Here is a 25,663-nt window from a genome sequence, read left to right on the forward strand (position 1 = left end):
CGCCAAGGACCAGGTTAAGGTCCCAAGGGAGGACGGAAAGGAGGGGCGATATGCGCAACTCCCTGTAGAAAAGTCCGAACCTGGTGAATGGAGGAAAGGTCACTCTGGAAGAGAATCGACAGAGCGGACACTTGTCCCTTGAGTGTGCTGAGGGATAAGCCCGAATCGAGACCAGACTGGAGGAAACCGAGAAGATCCGGAAGAGAAAAGGACATTGGAAAAACTTAATTGGTTTCGCACCAGCAAAAGAACGCTTTCCAGTACCTATGGTAGATACGGGAAAAAGCCGGTTTTCTGGCTCTGATCATGGTCTGTATGACCTGGGAAGAGAGACCAGAGTTTTTCAAGACTGCGGCCTCAACAGCCATGCCATTAAACTCAGCGACTGAGAACTCTGGTGGTAGAGAGGTCCCTGCGAGAGGAGATCTGGCCGATCCGGGAGTCTCCAAGGAGTGTCCTCGAGCATGTTTACGAGCTCGGTGTACCACGGCCGCCTTGGCCAGTCCGGCGCTATCAGTATGACTGGAATCCCTTCCAACTTGATCTTCTTTACCACCCTTAAAATCAAGGGGAGGGGTGGGAACAGGTAGGGAAACTGAAACTGGGACCATGGAATTACCAGAGCGTCGTGGCTGACGGCAAGAGGATCCCGGGACCTGGCGACAAACTGAGGGACCTTGTGGTTCATCCGGGACGCCATAAGATCGACGTCTGGCGTACCACAGCGGAGGCAAATTTGATTGAAGACTGCGGGGTGGAGAGACCACTCGCCCGCTGCTAGGCCCTGGCGACTGAGAAAGTCGGCTGCCCAGTTTTCGACCCCGGGGATATGAACGGCTGATATGGCCGGAACGTGGCGTTCCGCCCACCGAAGTATCTTTGCCACTTCTGCCATTACTTGGCCACTGCGAGTCCCGCCCTGGTGGTTTAAGTACGCCACGGCCGTGGTGTTGTCCGACTGGATGCGGACGGGAAGATTCGACAGAAGAGACTGCCAGCGGATTAACGCAAGGAAGATTGCCCTGATCTCCAGAAGGTTGATGGGAAGGAGAGCTTCCTGGGTGGTCCAATGGCCCTGAGCCGTGTGTTGTCGGAAGACTGCTCCCCACCCGAGAAGGCAGGCATCGGTGGTGATGACCTGCCACTGAAAGGGAAGAAATGATCTTCCTCTCAGGAGAGAGGAGGACAACGTCCACCAGGTTAGGGACTGACGGACCTGGAGAGGAAGGTGGACGGGACGGTCCAGGGAGTCCAAGGACCTGTTCCAGGTGGATAGGAGGAATAGTTGGAGGGGGCGGGTGTGGAACTGGGCGAAAGGAACAGCCTCCATGGAGGCCACCATCTTTCCCAGGACGCCCATGCAGAAACGAAGTGACTGAGGGGCTGGGCGTTTGAGAAGGCGGACCGCCTTGAGGAGTACTGAGAACTTGTCCTCTGGGAGGAAGACCCGAGCTAAGTTCGTGTCGAACACCATGCCCAGGAAGGACAGTCGTTGGGATGGAATCAGAGAGGATTTGGTCCGGTTGATAATCCAGCCGAGACGGGTCAGGGTGCCCAGGGAGACCTGGAGACTGTGGGCACAGTCTAGACGAGAGGACCCCTTGATCAACAGATCGTCCAGGTAGGGGATAATGAGGATCCCCCTGGAACGAAGGAGGGCCATGACCGCCGCCATGATTTTGGTGAAGACCCGACCCTGGGGGCAGACGCTAAACCGAAGAGGAGAGCCGTGAACTGGTAGTGATTGTCCCCGACAGCAAACCGAAGGAATCTCTGATGCCGTACGCAGATGGGGACATGAAGGTACGCATCTTGGATGTCGACCGAGCAGAGGAACTCCCCGGGTTCCATGGCGGCGATCACTGACCGCAGGTATTCCATTCTGAAGTGGCGAGGTCGGACGTGGCGGTTCAGAAGCTTCAAATCCAGGATAGGGCGAAGAGACACGTCCTTCTTTGGGACTACAAAAAGGTTCGAGTAGAACCCGCAAAAACGGTCTTCGGAAGGAATGGGAATTACGACTCCGGCGGCGACCAGAGACGTTACGGCTTGAAGCAAGCCGGGTAAATGGGACGGTTGCTTTGGGGGGCGAGAGAGAAAGAAGCGATTTTCCGGGAGGGTAGAAAATTCGATCTTGTACCCGGAGGTGATAATCTCTCTGACCCAGGCGTCGCTGATCACTGACAGCCAGGTGTCTTTGAAGAGAAGAAGCCTGCCTCCCACCCTGGAAAGACTCCCAGGTGGGGGCGACCCGTCACTTGGAACGGTATCTGTTGGAACGAGGTCCGGAAGACGTGGGAGGTGGAGCCCTGGATCTCCACATGGGAGCTGGCTTGTAAGAGGGTTTTCTACGTCCACCCGTGGTAGCGGGTCGCTTTTGTTGCGAAGAGGAATCTGAAGCTGCAAACGGACGAAAGGGGCGAAATGTTCGAGGAACGTTTGGGTTAAAGAAGCGTTTTGGCTTGGACTGGGGGAGAGAGGTACTCTTGCCCCCAGTCGCGTCTGAGATAATTTGATCCAGACGAGCGCCAAAAAGCCTGGAACCTTGAAACGCCAAGTTGGTGAGAGACTTTTTGGAAGTAGCATCTGCATTCCATGCTTTGAGCCAAAGAATGCGGCGCATAGCGACAATGTTGCTGCTTGCCCTGGCTGAACAGGCTGCTGCATCTAAGGAGGCAGTGAGAAGATATTTCCCTGCGTGGTTAATCTGGTCGGCGAGGTCAGCCAGCTCGGTAGGGGAGGCCGAAGCCAAAATGCCTCGGCGGAGAATCTTGGCCCAGGCAGATATGGCCTTAGCCACCCATGTGGAAGCAAAGCTGGGGCAGAGGGAAGCACCTGTTGCCTCAAAAGCTGATTTGGCCAGCGCCTCAATTTGTCTGTCCGATGCGTCCTTAAGCGACGCGCCGTCCGGTAAGGAGAGAACAGTCTTGGAGGAAAGACGGGAGATCGGTGGATCGACCTTGGGAGATTCAGCCCACTTGGAGAGAAGATCGGCGCTAAAGGGATAGAGCACGTCCAGATGTTTTCTACCCGAAAAACGTTTTTCAGGATGTTCCCAGTGTTTAGACAGGGTAGACTCAAACTCCTCATGGGTAGGAAAGGAGCGAGAGGGACGCTTCACCCGCTTAAAGGAGACAGAGGAATCCTGGGGGGAAACCTCGTCTTGTTTTAGTTTGAGGGTTAGCGATATAGCCGAAATAAGACTATCTACGACAGCCTGCATGCTAGAAGTCTGAATCGGAGTCAGAACCGGACTGGGAATCCACATCAGACCCAATGTCCTCCTCCGAAGAGGGGAATTGGGAGGAGGAGAGCAGCTTGAGCACTGCGGAGGGACCTGGAGAACCAGACGAAGAGCCAGACAGAGTCCTCTTTCTAGAGCGGCTGGCTGATTTGTCTCCCTGTGGTTCAGGGTCAGGTGCGGCCGACTCGCCATGGAAGACGGTCGGAGCGCTGGTGGCTGAAGGCTGTGGAAGACGTTCAAGCGCCTGGACCAGGGACTGAGATACCTTAGTCAAATCAGAGACCGACTGCGAGATAGCAACGGCCCACTCAGGGGGGAGGGAGAGCGCCCCCATCCCGAGATTCGGAAGCTTCCTGCGGGGCAGACATGGCAGGAGGACTGCAGGACTGGCAGAGAGGTGACGATTGGCCTACAGACCACTTTATCTTACAACGAGCACAGGCGTAGTGAGTTATGGTAGGTTTGGTAAGGGAGGCTACAGAAGAGTTGGACATAAGGATATTCTGCAGCACTATACTACAGAAAAGACTAAAGGGCCTACAGTGGTATGGATAATACCGAGATCGGGGCCAATATAGCTTTGCAATCCTACCGCACCGCAGAGCAGAGTTGTCCGTGTCCTCCAACACACGATGTCTCCTGTGCATGGAGCTGCTGAAGCAGGAAGTGCCAGCAGAGAAGAAGGGGCGGTGCTGTACTGAGAGGAATAAGCCAAGGCTCCTGATAGGGCCGCACTGAAAGGGAAGGGTGTGCCGGGATGTAAAAACCCCTCTGAGTGGAGGAGGAAAAGAGCGCCGAAAAAGGAGGGGGCGTGGCCTATCGGAGGGGGCATGGCCGGCCGCAGCGTGAAAGTGAAAGTAAAAACGGCTGTGACTGTGTGAAAGCACTGTACATTTAGACAGGGAAATACTGCTGCGGGGGAGCGGCTGCTGAAGCGCTGGTACCTGCATGTTCCGGTTCCACAGGTAGAGGGAGAGAGGATCGACCAGGGGCCCGATGAGAGAGGGGTCGCTGGAACAGAATCCTTCGTCCAGAAGACGGCCTCGAACCCAAAACAAGGGGGACGGTCACCGCTGGTGACCACCGTCTTCCTCTCAGCCCTCTCCGAGGAGAGGGGTGAGGGGGACTGTTTGGCAAGGACCGCCACCATAAAGACCCTGGAGCACCTGGGAGGGTGACAGGGGATAATGTCCTGCCGGCGGTCTGAGAGCTGTGATGCGGATGACACCACACTGCTCGCTCAGCCGCCCTCCTGGGGAGGCAGGGTGAAAGATTGCACCCTGAATCCCTGAATGCTGTATCTGAAAAAGAAAAGCCAAAATGTTAATAAAAACAACAAAACCTGTAAAGGAATCAAGATTAGCAGCGGATCTGAAGATCCAGGTCCGCCTCCTACAGACACTAAGCACAAACTGAGGTGCTTGGTGCCTGTCGGTGGGTGTATACTGCCAGGGAGGAGCTACGCCTTTTTCCTTTTTTGCATAGTGTCAGCCTCCTAGCAGCAGCAGCAGCATACACCTGCAGCGCCCCAGAGTCCTGGTCGTTGCAGTACTGTGGCTCCGCCACTATGGGGAGCTATGGTGCGTCTGATGGCACTGAAGGAGTTCATCTGATCAGGTATCACAGACACCAATACATTTCACAGTCGGGCCTCCGGGGGGAGCTAAGGGTTCTATTCACTAGGCCACTCCCCACCATAGTGGGTAAACTGGGGGTCAGGCAGGAAGTTAGATCAGAAAGCTGACTGGGTTGGAACCAGGCAACACCTTGTGGCAGAGGGTGTTGTAGGGGAAGATACAGTAGGGTCTCTGTCAGGGGTGGGATCCTGACAGAGGCTTGGCAACTTGAACGAACGTAACGGGACCGTGCCTGCTCCGGGTAGCGGCGGTGCCCAAGGAAGGATTAGAAGAGAGATAGATTGTGCTGAGTGAGAAGCGAGATCACGCAAAAGGAGAAATACCAGTAGGAGTCGTGCTGTAAGACCGAAGCAACATCCTACTGAGGCGCACTACCGGTGGCCGGAACGCCGAGGGAGTATCATAACATTCAGCTTCAAGCAATACTCCAAACAGCGGCAGGACAGTCAGTCTAAGGCGGGCTGTCTAACTTTAATCACCTATGCAGTCTTGGGGGGCAACTTGTGGAGAGGGGCGACTCTAGGGTCCCGGAAGAGCTCCGAGCCTACCCGTCAAACAGGTGCCGTCCCAACCAGAACAACAGGGAGGGACGGAGGATTAGCAGAACATCATCTAATCGAGTTGTGAGGGAACTTAAGAAACATACACAACAGTTGTGGGGGACTTTCTGTAAGCACAGCAGGGAAGGACCACAACACATAGCGCTAGAAGGAAGGCACCGATTTCCACCTGTGAAGAGAACTCTGGAGGTGCTATTGGACCGGCCGGACTTGGCAGCCTGGTGAACCGTGTTCTGGACTGAGGACCCAGAGATCTTCAGTAAAGAGGTAAAGAGACTGCAACTTTGTGTCCTTGTTATTTACTGCACTGCACCACTACAGCCTCATCACCACCATCTACATCATATCTATCACTGTACGCCCCTCGGCAGGGTCACGGACCGGGCCTAGCCACCGTGACAACCCCAGAGCAGAGACTCAGAGGCCCGGTACCGGGTAGCCCCTACGGCCCTGCGGCGGTGGGGGCGCTACAACTTGGCGTCACGAACAGGATCTACTTAAGCCTGAAGAATCAGGTCATGTGTGCCTTGGAACTGAGATTTATTGTGCTAAGACAGTATTATGTTGCAAAGACTGTGCTATGACATTCCCCGCCAAAACCGTCGCCATGATAGTACTATGTGGCGCGCAGGGAACATGGGGCGTGTCATCGTGGGCGTGGCTTGGAAGAGCGGCGCGAAGATGGAGCCCACCCCTCACAGATACTACTATGTTCAAAAAATATGCCCATCAAGGAGAAGGGCCCGCCTCCTAGTGTGGGATGGTGGAGGAGAGAAAGGCCGTCCTCCGGACGGGGAGGAGCAAGAGCCTCTGGATGCCACGAGGCAGAATCCGATTGGCAGCATGGAGCGCGGAAGTCACCCCGGAGAGGGAGAGAAGACCCGTACCAGGCCCCGCCAATGGGAGCCGACGGAGTTCGTACCAGGCTGCGCTAATCAGGAGATCCTCGGGGCAGAGGTGGAGGAGCGTTGCCGGCAGTTCCGGAGTCTCTGTCAGCGAGCAACCATCTCTAGTGAGGAGCCGCACCCGCACCAAGCATCGATCCCGCAGCCGACCACAGAGGAGACCGGCACCGGAGATGCGGCGGAAGCAGGTAACGGCGCCAACCCTGGCGTGGCGATTGAAGAGCCCCTGCTGGTGGATCTAGACTCGCCCCCACCACGACCACCCGGACGGGTGTGTAGCCGCATCGAGTGCGAGAGGCCCTGGGAAACCCTGCAGACAGCCGATAGCCCCCTGCGACCCATCAAGCAGCCCCCGCAGCTCCAGGGAGAATGGGTAACCTTCAAGTGGACCCGCGCGGCCACCACCAACCTGATGGGGTTTCCAGGGGATGCCCAGGAGGAAGGGGAGAGTATTGAGGTCATCCGCCAGAGGGAATACCGCCAGCAGCTGCGCCAGCAAGAAGAGGAGTGGGCCCGCAAGAAGGAGCTCCGGCGTCAGGCTGAGCGGGAGAAGGACCTCCAAATCAAAGCCCAGGTCAGGCAGGCTGCTGAGGAGAACTGGGGCCCGCAGCGCCATGGCGTGATCAGCACCTTCCGGCTGCAGGGGGGTTGGGGCTTCATTAAGGAGCCCGGTCTTGCCTTGGAAGTGTTTGTCAACCGGCGGGATGTAGAGGCGCACCTCATTGAGGGACACCCAGGCCGGGATCTCTACCCAGGAGACCGAGTTCGGTACACTCGCCACTGGGGAGATAAGGGGTGGTATGCCCTGCACGTGCGCAGATACAAGCCAGAAGTGACCGTACCATCCTCCGATGATTCACTGAGACCAGCGGTCATTGCCCCAATCTCCCTGTGTGCCAAATGTTTACGGACCATCACTCCGAGGAGAACCGTGAGTACCCAGACCCCAATCCGGGGTGCAGACGCCCTTTATGTGGTGGCGGGAGGAGGGCGGTGCTCACGGAAGCCGCCCCCAGACTTGGGAGAATAAACCTCGATACACTGAGCAATGTAAATAGTTGTTGTTTTACTGTTTTGCTGCTAAACCCGTTCAGGGTTAACTCTTAAGGGGATCCTTCTGTTGACCCGGGATCCCTATTGTTTTGTTTTTGTTTGTTTTTCCAAAGTTTTTGCACAAGTTTTTAGTTGAAAAGAACTGCTGAAATCATGAACAGTGCATGATACGAACTTTTTGTACATAGTTTGCACCTTATTAAAGGTGCTCCCTACTGGTTTTACTTAAAGAAGGACTCTTTGTGAAGATACCACTCTGGAACCTTTGCTGAGTATGGACTGGTAGCTTGAGAAGACGCGCTACCTCATAGAGACTTGGTCCCCTCTTAAAGGGGATGTTCATTTGTCGCACTTAAACGATGATATTGCTTTAAGACAGGTAGCAATAATGTTTTGACGAAAGAAAGTGATGATAATGTTTACATGAGTAAGTTATATGTATTCAACTAGTTAATTGTGAAGAAATGCTGATGATGTTCTCTGAAAAGAAAAAGTGAAAGATAGCAGAAGGATGCAGTGGGCCCGTAGGGGTAGACGTGGTGTCCAGCATGCATGTTAGTGAGAAAGATAATGAGAAGATTTGATGTTATATAAAGAGAATGGTTGATAACGTTGATAGATAATTAGGATAGAAGGTAAACCCTGAGTCCTCATAGGAGTCATGTAGAGATGGCTCAGTGCTCTTAAACTGAAAGTAATGTTATGCTCTATACTGTGTATAGTAGTGGAAAAGGCAGTAGGCCCGGGCTGAACGGGGCGGTCCTGCATAGAAAGGAGAGGCAGTAGGTCTGGTGCCGTTAGGATAGGCGGTCCTGCAGATTTATAGAAGGAGAATGGAAAAGTTAAATTACCTTATAATGTGATTATAGGAAGGTCTTTAGTGGATTTAGAGTGTATGTCCTTAAAGGCAATGTTAAATTATTGTTCAACAATTTTGCACTTAGTAGAATACCCGGTTGGGTAAGAAAAGTTATTTATAGCATGTTGCTATGATATCTAACCATGTTTGTAACGTTCAAGTGTCCTTACCTCCCATAAAGGGAAGCTCTGTTTAAGTATACTTATTGTTATTGCACTCAACAAAACTGTATGTCTTTTTGCTGACTTGTATTGTTGTTTTCTTCTCAGTCCCGGAGTACTGTGTTTAACCAGGGGGGAGTGCAGCGCCCCAGAGTCCTGGTCGTTGCAGTACTGTGGCTCCGCCACTATGGGGAGCTATGGTGCATCTGATGGCACTGAAGGAGTTCATCTGATCAGGTATCACAGACACCAATACATTTCACAGTCGGGCCTCCGGGGGGAGCTAAGGGTTCTATTCACTAGGCCACTCCCCACCATAGTGGGTAAACTGGGGGTCAGGCAGGAAGTTAGATCAGAAAGCTGACTGGGTTGGAACCAGGCAACACCTTGTGGCAGAGGGTGTTGTAGGGGAAGATACAGTAGGGTCTCTGTCAGGGGTGGGATCCTGACAGAGGCTTGGCAACTTGAACGAACGTAACGGGACCGTGCCTGCTCCGGGTAGCGGCGGTGCCCAAGGAAGGATTAGAAGAGAGATAGATTGTGCTGAGTGAGAAGCGAGATCACGCAAAAGGAGAAATACCAGTAGGAGTCGTGCTGTAAGACCGAAGCAACATCCTACTGAGGCGCACTACCGGTGGCCGGAACGCCGAGGGAGTATCATAACATTCAGCTTCAAGCAATACTCCAAACAGCGGCAGGACAGTCAGTCTAAGGCGGGCTGTCTAACTTTAATCACCTATGCAGTCTTGGGGGGCAACTTGTGGAGAGGGGCGACTCTAGGGTCCCGGAAGAGCTCCGAGCCTACCCGTCAAACGGGTGTTGTCCCAACCAGAACAACAGGGAGGGACGGAGGATTAGCAGAACATCATCTAATCGAGTTGTGAGGGAACTTAAGAAACAGACACAACAGTTGTGGGGGACTTTCTGTAAGCACAGCAGGGAAGGACCACAACACATAGCGCTAGAAGGAAGGCACCGATTTCCACCTGTGAAGAGAACTCTGGAGGTGCTATTGGACCGGCCGGACTTGCGCAGCCTGGTGAACCGTGTTCTGGACTGAGGACCCAGAGATCTTCAGTAAAGAGGTAAAGAGACTGCAACCTTGTGTCCTTGTTATTTACTGCACTGCACCACTACAGCCTCATCACCACCATCTACATCATATCTATCACTGTACGCCCCTCGGCAGGGTCACGGACCGGGCCTAGCCACCGTGACAACCCCAGAGCAGAGACTCAGAGGCCCGGTACCGGGTAGCCCCTACGGCCCTGCGGCGGTGGGGGCGCTACACACCCATGGTTGTCCTGTGTCCCCCAATGAAGCGATAAAGAAATGTTATTTATTAACTTTATTTTTACATATCTCTCTGATTTAAGGGCATAAAAATACATAATTTGAAAATTGCAAAATTTTAAAAATTTTTGCCATATTTCCATTTTTTTCATAAATAATCGCAAGTAATATCGAAGAAATGTTACCACTAACATGAAGTACAATATGTCACGAAAAAACAATCTCAGAATCAGCAGGATCCGTTGAAGCGTTCCAGAGTTATAACCTCATAAAGGGACAGTGGTCAGAATTGTAAAAATTGGCCTGGTCATTAAGTACCAAATTGGCTCTGTCACTAAGGGGTTAAATATCACTATCAGTAACTGATTGTAGCATTTAAGTACTAAAACTGCAGCAACTGGAGCAGGCTCCAGTCACTATATTTACAGGCAGATGCCAGATTTGTAACACAGCCAGCATTTGCTGGGTATGATGTGGGCCCAGCTGCCAAGTACATAATGTGGAATGTCTCCTGAAAAAAATGAATCAAGTGAAACAGGTTTTTTTTGTATAGAACACTCGTGTTAAATACAAAAGAGCAAATAATAATAATTGACAACAAAAAACAATGGGAGGAAAATAGAAAAACCTTTACATTAAATTAATATGGAAACATTTTGTTTCACTTGTGGTAAGTCGTAAGTGAGAATCCCCTCTGATTAATGGTCGATGCCCATGTGACATGAATTAGCCAATGAATGATGACTTCAGGGCTTTAAAAAGCCACACATAGTAGGCCCTTTTCCTTTGTAACAATGGTGAAAACAAAAGAGCTGTCTAAGGACATCAGAACTGCTATTATTAGCAAACACAAGACTTCCAATGGGTATAAAGCCATCTCCAAAGACCTTGGTATCCCAGTTTCAACAGTGCGCAATGTTACTAAAAAGTTTGCCAAGCATGGAACAGTCAAGAACCTCCCTGGACATGTGGGAAAATTGGCAAGAGATGTCTTTAACGGTTCGTGAGAATGGTGGGAAAAAAAACACCACATCAAACATCCAAAGACCTGAAGGCCAGCATAGAACATTCTGGGGTCATGGTTTCAAGAAGTACCGTATGCTGCACATTAAGCCAAGTAGAGCTTTATGGACGAAGGCCAAGGAAGAAACCATTGCTGTAGACAAGACAAAAAGGAATGACTGATCTTTGCCAAAAAGTACCTTGACAAACCACAATCCTTCTGCGAAAATGTCCTGTGGACAGATGAAACAAAAATGGACCTTTTTGGCAATGCAAAGCAACAGTTTGTTTACAGATAGCGCAATAAGCTTATAAGGAAAAGAACACCCTACCAACAGTTAAGCATGGTGGACTATACATAATGCTGTGGGTTGCTTTGCTGCGTCTGGTACTGGAGGCCTTGACCATATCACAGGAATCATGAAATCATGAGAATTATGAAGAGATTTTAGAGTGAAATGTCCTAACCAGTGTAAACAAAACTTGGTTTGAGTCCAAGATCATGGGTTCTCCAGCAAGACAATGACCCAAAGTACACATCCAAAACTATATAGGAATAGTTGAAAAAAAAAAAAAAAAAAAAAAAGATAAGGACTTTTTAAAATGGCCAGCAATAACTCCTGAACTCAATCCCATTGAAAATCTTTGGGGTGAGCTGAAACCTGCCATTGGGAAAAAAAACCCTGCAAACATTCAAGAGCTTGAACAAACTGCAAACGAAGAATGGGAGAAAATACCAGCTGAGAAGTGCAAGAAGCTTATTGATGGCTACAAGAAACGTTTGGAGGCGGTCATCAATGCCAAAGGTTGTGCAATCAAGTATGAATTAGGGGTGCCTTTATTGCTGCATATGCTATGCTGTTTCTTTGAAATTGCAACATGAAAGTTGAAAAACAATGTTTTATTGTTGTATTATTTTGGACCACTAATTAAAAAATCCTGATGATACAACTATGGTACATTTCTATTTATATCTTACGATATACTGTCTATGAAAAAAAATGAGGGGTGCCAATAATGGTGACAGCACTGTACATGGGGACCTGAAATAGAAAATAACAGCATGTAGTATGCCAGGATGGGGCTAAAAATTCCTGTATAGACAGGCCTTTACCATAACCTTTCCAAGAGCAGTATCAAATTGGTACTGTTTATGGTAAAACTTGGTAGCAAAGATTGCGGCTGACAGTTATTACACAGGGTCTCAACCATATTTTCACAGCAACAGATTTAGCTAGTTATGCAAGGATATGAAGAGAGATTATATATCCTATCTGGGCAACATTTTCCAGTCCATGTAAATTTCAATGAAAACATAATACAAAGATATAAATTCCAGTATAAATTATCAAATAGTTTAAAAAATAAAATCACATCAAATGAAAACTATGATATGCTATTCAAGTCCCCAAAACAACTATTCCACCTCAAATAGAAACAAATGTAAAGCGTACATGTCGCTTCAGGTGACATATTCTAAAAAGGAGCCACTAAAAATACATCTGATCCCGCAAAAACTCCCTCATACCGATCAATGATAAAATGAAAATCAAATACCTTGCACAAACACTTGATGAGGGCCCTTTATTGTGTCTCCCTACAATAACGTATTGCTGATAGCAGCAGTGAATGTATGTACTTTACACTGCAGTGTTATAGGAATCACTGGAATACAAGGACCCACCGTAAGGCCTCAGGACACTGGCACTTTCCCTCCAGCATTTCACATACTGCCACTCTTATGGTCTCATGACGAATGCACTCATTGTAGTTCTTGCTGTCTCCAGAATGTCGTTCCTAAAGTGAAGCAGAAAGTAAATATTACAAGTACGGTACATTCATTAGTCCTAGAGTCAAGAAACAGATCCAAGGGTTTGCAGTACCTGCTCAAATCCAGGCTCATTGTGATAAGGATTTTCTGTCATTAGGGACTGGATAGAGATGAGCACTGAAGACAAGCTCTGAGCTGGACTCCATGCAGGTCCTGTCCAAGTACTGGGGAAGAAAACTGCAGTATTGGTAAAGACATTTATCATTGGCCAATGATGGGCGATCTGTGAGACTTCTGGTTCTGGAGGCTCCATTTTTTCACTACTATACTTACAGTGGGGGAAATACAGTTGTGCTCAAAAGTTTACATACCCCGGCAGAATTTTTGCTTTCTTGGCCTTTTTTCAGAGAATATGAATGCTAACACCAAAACTTTCTCTCCACTCATGGTTAGTGGTTGGGTGAAGCCATTTATTGTCAAACTACTCTGTTTTCTCTTTTTAAAACATAATGACAACCCAAAACATCCAAATGACCCTGATCAAAAGTTCACACACCCTGGTGAATTTGGCCTGATAACATGCACAGAAGTTGACACAAATAGGTTTGAATGGCTACTAAAGGTACCATCCTCACCTGTGACCTGTTTGCTTGTAATCAGCGCGTGTGCATAAAAGCTGAGTGAGTTTCTGGGATGCAGACAGACTCTTGCATCTTTCATCCAGCCACTGACATTTCAGGATTGTGAGTCATGATGAAAGCAAAAGATTTGTCAACGGATCTACAGAAAAAAGGTAGTTGAACTGTGAAAGGGATACAAAAAGATATCCAAGGAATTGATAATGCCAGTCAGCAGTGTTCAAACTGTGATTAACAAATGGAAAATCAGGGGCTCTGTAAAAACAAAACCACGGTCAGACAGAAACAAAAATGTCATCCACAACTGCCAGGAAAATTGTTCAGGATGCAAAGAAAAACCCACAAATAACATCAGCTGAAATATTGGACTCTCTGAAAACTAGAGGTGTGGCTGTATCAAGAAGCACAATAATGAGGTACTTGAAGAAAAATGGGCTGCATGGTCGAGTCGCCAGAAGAAATCCATTACTACGCAAATGCCACAAGCCTCAAAACTTCTGGAAGAAGGTAATTTGGAGTGATGAGACTAAAATTAAACTTTTTGGTCACAACCATAAACGTCACATTTGGAGAGAGGTCAACAAGGCCCTATGATGAAAGGAACACCATTCCTACTGTAAAGCACAGAGGTAGATCGCTGATGTTTTGGGGATGTGTGAACTACAAAGGCACAGGAAACATGGTCAAGGTTGAAGGAAAGATGAATGCAGCACGTTATCAGCAAATACTGCTGCGCATGAGACGTACTTGGACGTTCCAACATGACAATGATCCAAAATACAAGGCCAAGTCAACCTGTCATTGGCTACAGCAGAACAAAGTGAAGGTTCTGGAGTGGTCATCTCAGGTTCCTGACCTCAATATTATTGAGCCACTCTGGGGAGATCTCAGGCGCGCAGTTCATGCTCGATATCCCAGGAATTTACAGGAACTGGGGGCTTTTTTCCAAGAAGAGTGGGCAGCTTTACCATCTGAGAAAATAAAGAACTTCATCCGCAACTACCACAAAAGACTTCAAGCTGTCATTGATGTTAGAGGGGGCAATACATGTTATTAAGAAATGGGGTATGCGAACTTTTGATCAGGGTCAATTTGATGTTTTGGGTTGTCATTACGATTTCAAAAGAGAAAATACAGATTGACAATAAATGACTTCACCCATTCACTAACCTTGAGTGGAGAAAAAGTTTTGATGTTATCATTCATATTCTCTGAAAAAAGGCCAAGAAAGCAAAAATTCTACTGACATACCACCACCTCACACCGCAGGACCACCACTGCAACACCCTCAGCTCTTGGCCCGCAGCATTGTCCTCTTGGTAAGAACAGAGTTCGGATTATAAGACGCACCCCCATTTTCCCCTTAATTTTGGGGATCATAAAAGTGCGTCTTATAATCCAAAAAATACGGTACTTATTTCTCACTACAAAATGCAAATACATTTATAGAATTTATACAATGTGATTTTCTGGCTTTTATTTTTGATATTCTATCTCAATGTTAAAATTAACCTACCCTTAAAATTATAGACTGTTCATGTCTTTGTCAGTGGGCAAACTTACAAAATCAGCAAGGGATCAAATAATTATTTCCCTCACTGTATGTACAAACCAGGGAATTTGAGGCAAGCCACAGTACAGTTACTTACAACCAGTTTCTTACCCAAGAATACTCAGACAGACTTTGCCGTTACGATAGAAATTGGGGTTAAACCTCACAGTATTGTTGCCAGTTGTCATCAGTTTAACTCTAGGGGGGTGAATGGGATAATCGGGGGGACAGCGGAACAAGAACAAGAAGAAGCCGCCTTCATAAGGTGTATCAAACGGACCTGTAATAAGTGCATGGATCTGCAAGACAAAAAAGGGTTTACACCATTACTAAGGATGAAGCAGAACTTGGATGTAAACAAGACTATATCTATCCCCACCAACAATCTAGTTACTATGGGGTGGCTCTGCTGGCCCCAATGTCTGCTTTTGGGAAAAATACAAGGATCATAATTGTTATATTTTAACATTAAAACTAACAGCCATCTTCTGTTTTTGGTTTTTTTCCGAGAACCATAACTAGCTTTTAATTTTTTACGTCGGTATAGCCGTATGAGGGCTTGTTCTTTGTGGGACAAGTTGCACTTTTGAATGACACCATTCATTCTACCAAAAAAATTCTAAGGCTATGTGCACACGTTGCAGATTTCCTGCGGATCCGCTGCGTTTTTTACCGTGCATAAATGCTGCAGATCCGCAAGTGATTTACAGTACAATGTAAATCAATGAAAAAAAAAAATGCTGTGCTAATGGTGCGGAAAATTCTGCGCGGAAATGCTGCGGATTAAAAGAAGTAGCATGTCACTTCTGTTGTGCAAATCTGCAGCGTTTTTGTACCCATTCCACTATAGAAATCCGCAGGGGTAAAAACGCAAGAAATCTGCACAAAATCCGCAGTAAATCCGCACAAAATCCACATAAAAAACGCATCAAATCGGCACCTCCGTTTTCTGCCAAGAGATGCAGAATCCGCACAAAAAATTCCAGAGGCTAATCCGCAACGTGTGCACATAGCCTAAGTGTGTTGAAATTGCAAAATAAGTGCAATTTCACAATTGTGTTTTTTTTTTGTTTTTATTTACCCTGTTCACTTTATGGTAAAACTGACCTGGCAGTGTGATTCTCTAGGAAGGTACGAGTATACAGATACCCAACATGTATAGTTTTTTTTTTTTTTAATTTAAGTAGAGAAAAAGAATTCAGAAATCTGTAAGAAAAAGAAATTTAGCATTTGTCTCCATTTCCCGTGACGTTTTAATTTTTTGGGACATGGGGCTATGTGACGGCTATTTTTTTTGCACCAGGAAATTTTTATCGATACTATTTGGGGGTAGATACGATGTTTTGATTGCCTCTTATTGCAATGTTGTGGCGACCAAAAACAACACGATTCTGGCATTTTGATTTTTTTTTCATTGCGTCGTTTACCAATCAGATTAATTTATTTTATATTTTAACTGATTGGACTTTTACAAAAGCAGGAATACCAAATGTGTACTTTTTAAAATTTTAACTTGTGTTTTTTTTACTTTTTTTCATATTTTTAAAAACAGTTTTTTACTGGATTTAAAAGTTTTATTAGGGGATTAGAAGCTGCGATCACCCAACCACTTGTGCTACACATAGCAGTGCAACAGCATAAGTTGTAACCCATTTAGACTGATAATGACAAGCACAGAAGAGGTCATGTCATGTGTACCTTTGTCATGTCATGTGGATCCGGCACTACAAACATCCCAGGAGGAGGCTCTTTATAAATTGACATAATATCCCTAAGGAGGAATAGGAAGAAATATCAGAACACTGAATAACAAAATGCACAGACATAAAATGGGGTTTTTTTTGCATATCCACAGAGCTGGCTCTGCTCTATCCTTAATGTGTTATTCCCATCATTGCATCATCTTATCTTTATAAAGAATCGGTGATAACTTGCTGATTGTAGTGATCTGGCCTCTTGGACCCACACAGATCCTGAGAAAAACACTCAAAAATGCTCCATTGCCTACGATAATGTTTGAGCATAGTACTCGGCGATCTCCGGTAGTCCTAGACGCAAGTAAATCTAGCAGAGGCGAGCATGTGCTGTATAGCTCCATCCTGATACGGCACTACAGTCAGGCAACCACTGACCAGCAAGTTATCAACTATCCGGAGATTAGATTTTAATTTGAAACAATCAGAATAAGACTAACTGCCCCTTGTTACTGCAGGTATATGTGGCAATCTCTTACACAACGTGGATCAGAGGCCAGCATTAATTAGATGAAGGTGCCAGAGATGACACCCCACTAGATATGCTTTAAAGGGAGTGTGTCGCCCAAACTGACAGCATAAACTAAGCAAATAGCGTGCAGGAAAATTGTCCCTATAAAAAAAATATATATATAATAATAATAATAATAATAATAAATAACATGCACCTTTCATATCCTATTCGCTCCCTCTGTTCAGTCGAAATTGAAGTTTAATCAAACTTGCGAATTAAAATGCTTGGCGCCCCCTTGGTAAGGTAGGCCCAGTGCACCATTCCGACGCAACACTTGTTTTGCATGCCCCATCACTAATGATTGACTGTCACTGGCTTGCCTGGAGGGAGCACTGTCTCCAGTGAAAGATCAGGCAAGCCAGTGCTGTCAATCATCAGTGAGGGAGGCAGAGACATGCAAAACCAGTGGTCAGAGCAATGCACTGAGCCTCTTGGCCATATCAAAGAGGGCACCTCCATTAAAATTTCTGATTAAACTTCAGATTCCGTAGAATGGAGGCAGTGACTAGTACTAAAGCTGTAGTTACACGATTGTATTTAAAAGGAAAAAATATATATATCGCTTTGATACAGAAAAGTAAGAAGAGTGTCATGCAAGTACAATGAGATTTCTCAGCTAACGTGTGTATGGCATCCATATGCAATCTGTTTTTAACCTAATATTTTACATACTGTAATTCTCTATGTTATTTAAACAGCAATCTTGTATAAAGAGATAGATATCCTGTAGAAGCAATTTCACAAGCCCCCCACATATAATAAACTTGCACCCTTTAGTGTTTGCCTTGTGGCATTAAAGTGTGTTTTGCCTTATTTAACGTATTAAAGGGACTCGGTCACCTGAATTTGGCGGGCTATGTAAATGCCCTGTGTCCGGTCCGATTGGCGGTGTTTCCTCTGCTTGCATTCACCCCTTCCTTTCCCGCTGGCCGCAATATTTTCTGGAATTTCCGTATGTTTCCTCCGTAGTTCACGCGTGAGCAATGCAGCCTTGCCTTGCGCATGCGCAGTATGCTTTGCCCAACTGTGGGCAAAGCCGAAAAACATTAGTGCGCATGCGCCCGCGCACTATGTCCCAGAAGTATTTGGCTGTGTTCTGGGACATAGTGCGTCGGCGCATGCGCACTAATGCTTTTCGGCTTTGCCCGCAGTTGGGCAAAGCATACTGCGCGTGCGCAAGGCAAGATTGCATTGCTCACGCGTGAACTACGGAAGAAACATACGGAAATTCCAGAAAATATTGCGGCCAGCGAGAAAGGAAGGGGTGAATGCAAGCAGAGGAAACACCGCCCATCGGACCGGACACAGGGCATTTACATAGCCCGCCAAATTCAGGTGACAGAGTCCCTTTAATTTAAAAATACGAAGTGGGATCCACCGCTATGCTTGATAACTAGCAAAGGTAAAGCAGACAGCTGCAGACTTATATTATCAGGCTGGAAGGTCCCTAGTTGTTGAGCCCTTCCAAGCCTAAAAATACCAGCCCCCAGCTACCCCAGAATTGGCGCATCACATTAGATGGGAAAATTCTGGCACTTTGCCTGGCTCTTCCCGATTGCCCTGGTGCGGCGGCAATCAGAGTAATGGTAGTTGGGGTTGATGGCAGCTGTGATTTTTGATAAATCATAGATGTCATCAAGCCCTGGGGTTGGTAATGGAGAGGTGTCTATCAGACACCCCATTACTAACCCAGTAATCAAAAAAAAAAACCCTTTAATTGAAGCAAGACTCCCCCACACGGTCCCTCGTTCACCAATAAAAACAAAACAAACAAACAAAAAAAAAAACATCCCATGCAGGTCTGCCGTAATCCAAAGAATCTGATTTAGTCCAGAAATAGATGCCTGGAAGACATAAAAAGACAGAAAGGCTACGTTCACATTTGCGTTGTGCGGTGCAGCGTCGGCGACGCAACGCACAACGCAAATGTAAACGCATGCACAACGCAGCGTTTTGTGACGCATGCGTCCACTTTTGCATGGTTTTTGGCGCAGAAAAAATTGCATCATGCAGCGTCCTCTGCGCCCTGACGCATGCACAACAGTGACGCATGCGTCACAAAACGCAAGTGCTATGCCATGTTAAATATAGGGGATGCATGATGCATGCGTCGCCGCGGCAGCGCCTGACGCAATGCTAATGTGAACGTAGCCAAACAAAACAAGAGACATCCCCTCATTCACCAAATTTATTACTAACAATGTTCCCACAAAGCTCTGACGTAGCCCACGTTTCCTGAATCTCACTCCGGCTACTGTGAATAGCAGTAAAGTGACCGCTATTCACAGGCGCCGGGTACTGATGACAACGCTCATCAGCATCACTGGCTCACACTGCAATCAACGAAACCTGGCAAGTTTGATGAACATTTTCGTCACTACCCGGTGCTTGTCAATAGCGGTCACTTTACTGCTATTCACAATAGCTGGAGCCAGATTTGGGGGACATTTTTGGTAATAAATTGGTGAACGAGGCACTGTCTCTTTTTTTTTATTTCTGTCTTTTTATGATTTTCAGGTATCCATTGCTCAACTACTTTGGATTAGTTGAATTACGGCGTTTTGTTTTCTCAATAAATTGAAGAATGATGGATAGTGTGGGGGAGTCTTTATTCAAATAACGTTTTATTATTGCTGTGGGTGTGTTTTTACTTTTGATTATTGGGTTACTAATGAGGGTGTCTGATAGACACCTCTCCATTATGAATCCCAGGGCTTGATGGCAGCTATGATTTTTGACAAACTATAATTACTCCGATTGCCACCACACCAGGACAAATCAGACAACTATAGTGCACACCGATATGACGAGAAAAACAGGGAGAAAATACAGGTGCTGTCATGAGTTCTAGAAAAAAACGGCTACCATTAAGTAAACTTGGGGTTTTCCGTTCACCCTTGACAGCACACTTGAGAGATTTATGGAGAAATGAAACACCTTATGGAGGGACCACTGCTTACAGCACCCTTCTATCAAAGGATAAGTCAGCAGAGGAGGATATATCCAGTCTTTAGTGCCTAAAGAACGTAGATAGTGAGGACCAGGTAGCGGCCTTAGAAATATGATCAATCGATACCTTCGCTTTCTCTGCCCAGAAGGTCGCCACTGCTCTGGTGGAGTGAGCCTTGATGCCCTCGGGAACTGGGCACCGCTAGTAGAATAGGCTAAACTAATGGCCTCCGTCATCCATCTTGCAATGGTACTCTTTGATACCCCATACCCCTTTCCGCTACCCTTAAAGGGAACCTGTCACCTGAATTTGGCGGGACCGGTTTTGGGTCATATGGGCGGGGTTTTCGGGTGTTTGATTCACCCTTTCCTTACCCGCTGGCTGCATGCTGGCCGCAATATTGGATTGAAGTTCATTCTCTGTCCTCCGGAGTACACGCCAGCGCAAGGCAATATTGCCTTGTGCAGGCGTGTACTCCGGAGGACAAAGAATGATCTTCAATCCAATATTGTGGCCAGCATGCAGCCAGCGGGTAAGGAAAGGGTGAATCAAACACCTGAAAACCCCGCCCATATGACCCAAAACCGGTCCCGCCAAATTCAGGTGACAGGTTCCCTTTAAAGGCTACAAACAAGGACTGGGTTTTCCTCAACTGGCTAAATATAGATATGTACTCTAAGGCCGGGGACACACTTAACGTATAAAAAAACGGTCCGTTTTTCACGGCCGAGAATCGCACAAATGTTTCAAAAACAGTGATCCGTGTGCCGTGCGAGGATGCGTTTTCCTCGCATCAAATGATCCGTGTGACATCCGTGTGACATCCGTATGGCATCCGTATGCCGAGATTTTCACGCAAGCTTGCAAAATGGACATATAACGGTTTTGGCACCTGAAGAAATTTAAATCATCACCCAGAACATGATTTAAGGGCCCTAAAACAGGTGGCAGCCACCAATGAAGGCAGCAGAGTCCCTGCTTGTGTTGGTGCACTTCTGCTTGATGAGCAACATGTCGGATCTACTGACTTTTAACACCACAGAGCGTGTGCTTTACAACTGGGTACTTTCACAACGTTTTGGAGAGCCATACCCAGTAATTGTTGATCCGAGGAGGCGGAGACGGATGTGGGTACATCCACTTATGAAGCAACGGATCAAGAAAGGACATTTCCAACGTCTGTATGCTGCTCTGAGGACCAATCCAGACAAGTTCTTCAACTATTGTCGGATGCGGATCCAAACCTTTGATATTTTGTTGGAGATTTTGCGACCAGGGATTACCAAGAAGGACACCAGGATGCGAAAATCAATTTGTGCAGAGGAGCGCCTTATCCTTACTTTACGGTATGTATCAATCCTCTGTTTCCCAACAAAGATTTGTGTTTAAGGGTATTGCCCATTGTGAAAAATAGCTACTTAAATGTTTCCTAAACTTCAACATACCCGTAGTTTCCGTCATATAAGACGACCCCCGACTTTCTATGAGTTTTTCTGGGGTTAAAAATTAGTCATATCAGCCATAAAACAACGTAATTTGGGCTAAATTTGGAATATTTGAGCAAATCGAACATCAAAGCCATCGCATGTCCTTAATGTTTGTGGAATCCTGGCATATTATTTTGACAATTGTATTTTTTCCACAGAGAACACTGGAATGTTTGAATTTTGTCGGGTAAACAAATTATCTTGTTTCTTTTAGCTTCCTTGCCACTGGACTATCATATGCGGCACTGCATTTAGAGTTTTTACTTGGAAAATCTACAATTTCAGGAATTGTGCGGGATACATGCACGGAAATATGGCGAAGACTCCATCAAGAGGTGATGCCTGAGCCGAAAATGTCCGATTGGTTACGGATTGCCCAAGGATTTCAGGACACCTGCCAGTTTCCGCACTGTATTGGTGCTCTTGACGGAAAGCACATCCGTGTGCGTAAGCCGCCGGGCTCAGGGACACAATTCTATAATTATAAACAGTTTTTCTCTGTAGTGCTGTTGGCCCTGGTCGACAGCAACTACAGGTTTATAATTGTAGATATTGGGGCCTATGGGAGAACTGGAGACTCTAGAGTCTTCAGTTCTTCCTTAATGGGTCGGCGGCTGCGCAACAATGATTTGGATCTCCCACCCCCAAGTAACTTACCAGGGGCAAATTTAGATGTGGTGCCTTACATGATGGTAGCAGATGAGGCGTTTCAATTATCCCGGAACGTCATGAGGCCATATCCACGGAGAGGCCTGGACTACCGGCGTCGAATTTTTAATTTGCGCCTTTCACGTGCCCGCCGTCTGGTAGAGTGCTCATTTGGCATTCTCACTGCTAAATGGCGGGTCCTTCAGTCCGCAATACAACTGAGTGAAGGCAATGTAAATGGTGTAATCAAAGCATGTGTTGTTCTTCACAACTTTACTAGAAAACATGATTGCCCATCATCTGCTGCTGATGAAATTGATTATGCTAATACTGTATTGCCTACTCCACGTGTTCTTCCTTCTCGTCGTCAGCCCTCAGGCCTAAAAGTTCGAGATGTGTTAACAAATTATTTTGTGTCACCAGAGGGAGCGACTGATTGGCAAGACAATGCTGTTGTGATTTAAATTTTCTTTATATTGTTAGGTAATAAATAGCTTAATGTTCATGTTTGAATTGTGTAGTATGTATCTTCTTTTACTTTCCAAAAAAAAGAGAAAGTTGCAACATCACCTTTGTAGTCCTAAGAATACACAACACTCATATTTTGGGCAACAATTTTAATGCTCCAAGCATATATATATATTTGGCCTAAACATATTCACATCATATGTAATTTTAGGCCTAGTAACCAGAGTCAAAATGAAAAAATAACAGGCCAATGGCGCACAATAATAAAATTAACAAAACTAAATGACATGCTGAAACTTTTGGGCCGGAACTTACAGGTTCTGGTAGGTTGGGGGTGGCGATGATGATGATGGCGGGTGTCCAGCATGTGCTGAACTTGGCCTAGGTGGTGGACCAACCAGACTGTCAACCTGTGGTATGGCAGATATATATGAAGGGTGTTGTTGCACGTTTCGTTCCTGAGTGTGAGGTAAAACTGGATGTTGAGGGTAGAAGGGCATAAAGTCCTGTGTACTGTATTGACCCATTTGGTCATAACCCCCAATCTGGCCATGTCGAGCAGACACATGGTGGGACCAGCCTCCAAACATGTGTCTGTTCAAGTGGTCAGATTGGGCAGTGGATGGATATTCATTCATTGCCCTGTTTGTTTGTTGGTGGGTGTTTTGGGCAGGCTGGTGTGGTGGAGCTATACGTGGCAAGGAGGGTGCTGCAACTGTTTGGTTGGGTTCCTCTGGAAGGTCTTGCACTGCCAGAACATTTGTAGGTGACATTTGCCACTGTTCTAGGTAGTTGAACAAACGAATGGGGTTGTTTGGGGGTGTTGCCGCATCAATAACAATTTGTATACAACCTCTGGTACGCAGCCTGAGCGAACGTGGAATGGGGCGTAAATAGCGGGCAAGACTGCGGAAGTACGCTTCCTCCCCATCGTCATGTGCAGCCCTTGCCAAATAGTCCAACACCCCTGTATCCACTTGCCTCCTGGTGCCAGTGTTAGAAGCCACCCTTCTGCGCCGACCACGGTTTGGTCTGGTAGTAGGCTGTGGTGATGTATCCAGAGCCAAGGTTGGACTGCTGCTCTGGCCTCCTTCCTCAACCTCTGGATTGGCCTCCTGTGTGGCAGAAGACGCTGCTGCTGGTTGTGGTTGGTTGCTGCTTTGTGCTTGCTCTGAGGGTCCAGCCCTTTCGGAATCCTCACCAATGGGGTCAATCACCAACTCCGAGTCAGATGCAGTCTCTCTTTCTGTCAGATTGGACTCTGTTCTGTATTTCAAAAATGATTTGAGAGGCAAAAATTATAAACAGATTCGATTAGAAGATGTGTCTAAGTTTTTTGGACATGCATCCACTTACGGTCTGAGCTCCATCACCGGGGCAAGAAAATTCAGCCTATCAAAATAAAGATATTTTCTTTTTTTGGGTGCTGCATCACCACTCCGCCCCGAAACTTGACGTTCCCGCCGGTATTGATCCCGGCAACTCCGCCAGCGTCTAGTGACATCATTCACTGCAAAGAAGAAAAAGTTGTTTGGGGGATAACAAATAATAAGAAAGAATCTGTATTTTTACATAACGATAACATATTCGGCAGTTTGGAACAAACATTATCATTGCTGTCACCAATGTGGCTCACAATATAAATTCCCTATGAGTATGTCTTTGGATTGTGTGAGGAAAGCGGAGTGGCCAGAAGAAACCCACGCAAACACGGAGAGAACATCCAAACTCTGCATCTTTTGGCCTTGGTGGAATTTTAACCCAGGACTCATATCCAGTGAGCCACCATGCTGCACAATCACATAACTACAACAGGTTCAGGGTTTGCAAGCACACACAGGCCCAGGAGCCTAAGGGGACCTAAAACTCCCTTGGTAAGATCTGAAAGGACTGTAGCTAATATATTGGAACCATATTGGTGTGTCTTGTTAATGTTTTTGTAGCCTCAACCAAGAGCTTGGAACATTTACATCACTCCAAAACACACCACATATGATGTGTTCACGCCTATTTTTATCGTTCCAAAAATGTTAAAGCACATTTTTTGTGTAAAGAATGGTACTTACAAATTTCTTGCTGAACCTCTTGAGGTCGCTGATCAAAATCGGGGAAAATGTGGCGACAGATTGCCCTCCATGCTGCGTCTTTTCGTGCGCGGTCAGCATAATGTGCATCGCGTTGGTCCCATAACTCTGGTCTATCATGGACCAGAGCAATCAGCATCTCCACATTTATATGTCTGGCCATGCTGCTACACAGTACACTCCGTGGAGGCGTGCTTCCTGGTTTGCAATCCAGCGTGGGGCATAAATTAGCATTCCAAAGCTTCCTGATGATGGATGATTCAATTTCCTGTCACCTGGAGAAGTCTTCCGTATTTCTCGCAATGCACACGCATGGTCCGTGTGTAATCCGATTTTTTCTCGCACCCATAGACTTGCATTGGCGAGTCTCGGCCGAGATACGCTGACAATCGCAGCAGGCTGCGAGTTCCCTCGGATCCGAAATACGGTGGAGAAAATATCGGATGATGGGAGCTGCACCATAGATTAACATTGTGCCGAGTGCTATGCGATTTTTTATCGCATAGCACTCGTCCGTATTACGGTCTAGTGTGACCCCGGCCTAACAGTGTTCTTCTAACATCTAAACTGTGAAATTTTTCCTCCCCTGAATTCCTAAAGTTATTACAGACGAAGGGCAGGACAATGTCTTGACTCCTATGAAATTTTAAGGCTACCTTGGGAAGGTAGGCCGGATCAGGTCTTAATATAATCCTATCCTTCCTCATATACCTGCGAATAAGAAGGGTTTATTGACAGGGCCTGGATATCGCTCATCCTGCGGGCCAAGGTCAGTGCCACCAATGTAATAGTTTTAAATGGAACCTGTCACCCCAAAATCGAAGGTGAGCTAAGCCCACCAGCATCAGGGGCTTATCTACAGCTCTCTGTAATGCTGTAGATAAGCCCCAATGTATCCTGAAAGATGAGAAAAAGAGGTTAGATTATACTCACCCAGGGGTGGTCCCGCTGCGGTCCGATGGGGCTCGTGATCCGGTCTGGGGCCTCCTATCTTCTTACGCTGACGTCCTCTTCTTGTAGTCACGCTGCGGCTCTGGCGTACTTTGTCTGCCCTGTTGAGGGCAGAGCAAAGTACTGCAGTGC

The 25,663-nt window shown here is 46.8% G+C and overlaps 2 protein-coding genes across 3 annotated transcripts in view; both read right to left on the bottom strand.

The window, feature by feature from the left end:
* Positions 1-25,663, bottom strand: part of UBE2Z (ubiquitin conjugating enzyme E2 Z) — a 52,822-nt gene that overhangs the window by 24,370 nt on the left and 2,789 nt on the right. For both annotated transcript variants that reach the window (XM_077252189.1, XM_077252190.1), the window contains exons 2-5: positions 16,374-16,446; positions 14,787-14,974; positions 12,598-12,709; positions 12,399-12,511 (exon numbers count right to left, since the gene is read on the bottom strand). In XM_077252189.1, the coding sequence (XP_077108304.1) occupies positions 12,399-12,511; positions 12,598-12,709; positions 14,787-14,974; positions 16,374-16,446 (486 nt within the window). The remainder of the gene's footprint in view (positions 1-12,398; positions 12,512-12,597; positions 12,710-14,786; positions 14,975-16,373; positions 16,447-25,663) is intronic.
* On the bottom strand, positions 22,693-23,977 carry LOC143769097 (uncharacterized). Its single transcript, XM_077257675.1, has 2 exons — positions 23,853-23,977; positions 22,693-23,762 (listed from the first exon to the last, which is right to left on the bottom strand). Exons 1-2 carry the CDS (start codon positions 23,864-23,866, stop codon positions 22,808-22,810), a joined length of 969 nt encoding a protein of 322 aa, XP_077113790.1. The 5' UTR covers positions 23,867-23,977; the 3' UTR covers positions 22,693-22,807.

This window comes from Ranitomeya variabilis, chromosome 4 (assembly GCF_051348905.1).
Source record: "Ranitomeya variabilis isolate aRanVar5 chromosome 4, aRanVar5.hap1, whole genome shotgun sequence".
NCBI classification, from domain to species: domain Eukaryota; kingdom Metazoa; phylum Chordata; class Amphibia; order Anura; family Dendrobatidae; genus Ranitomeya; species Ranitomeya variabilis.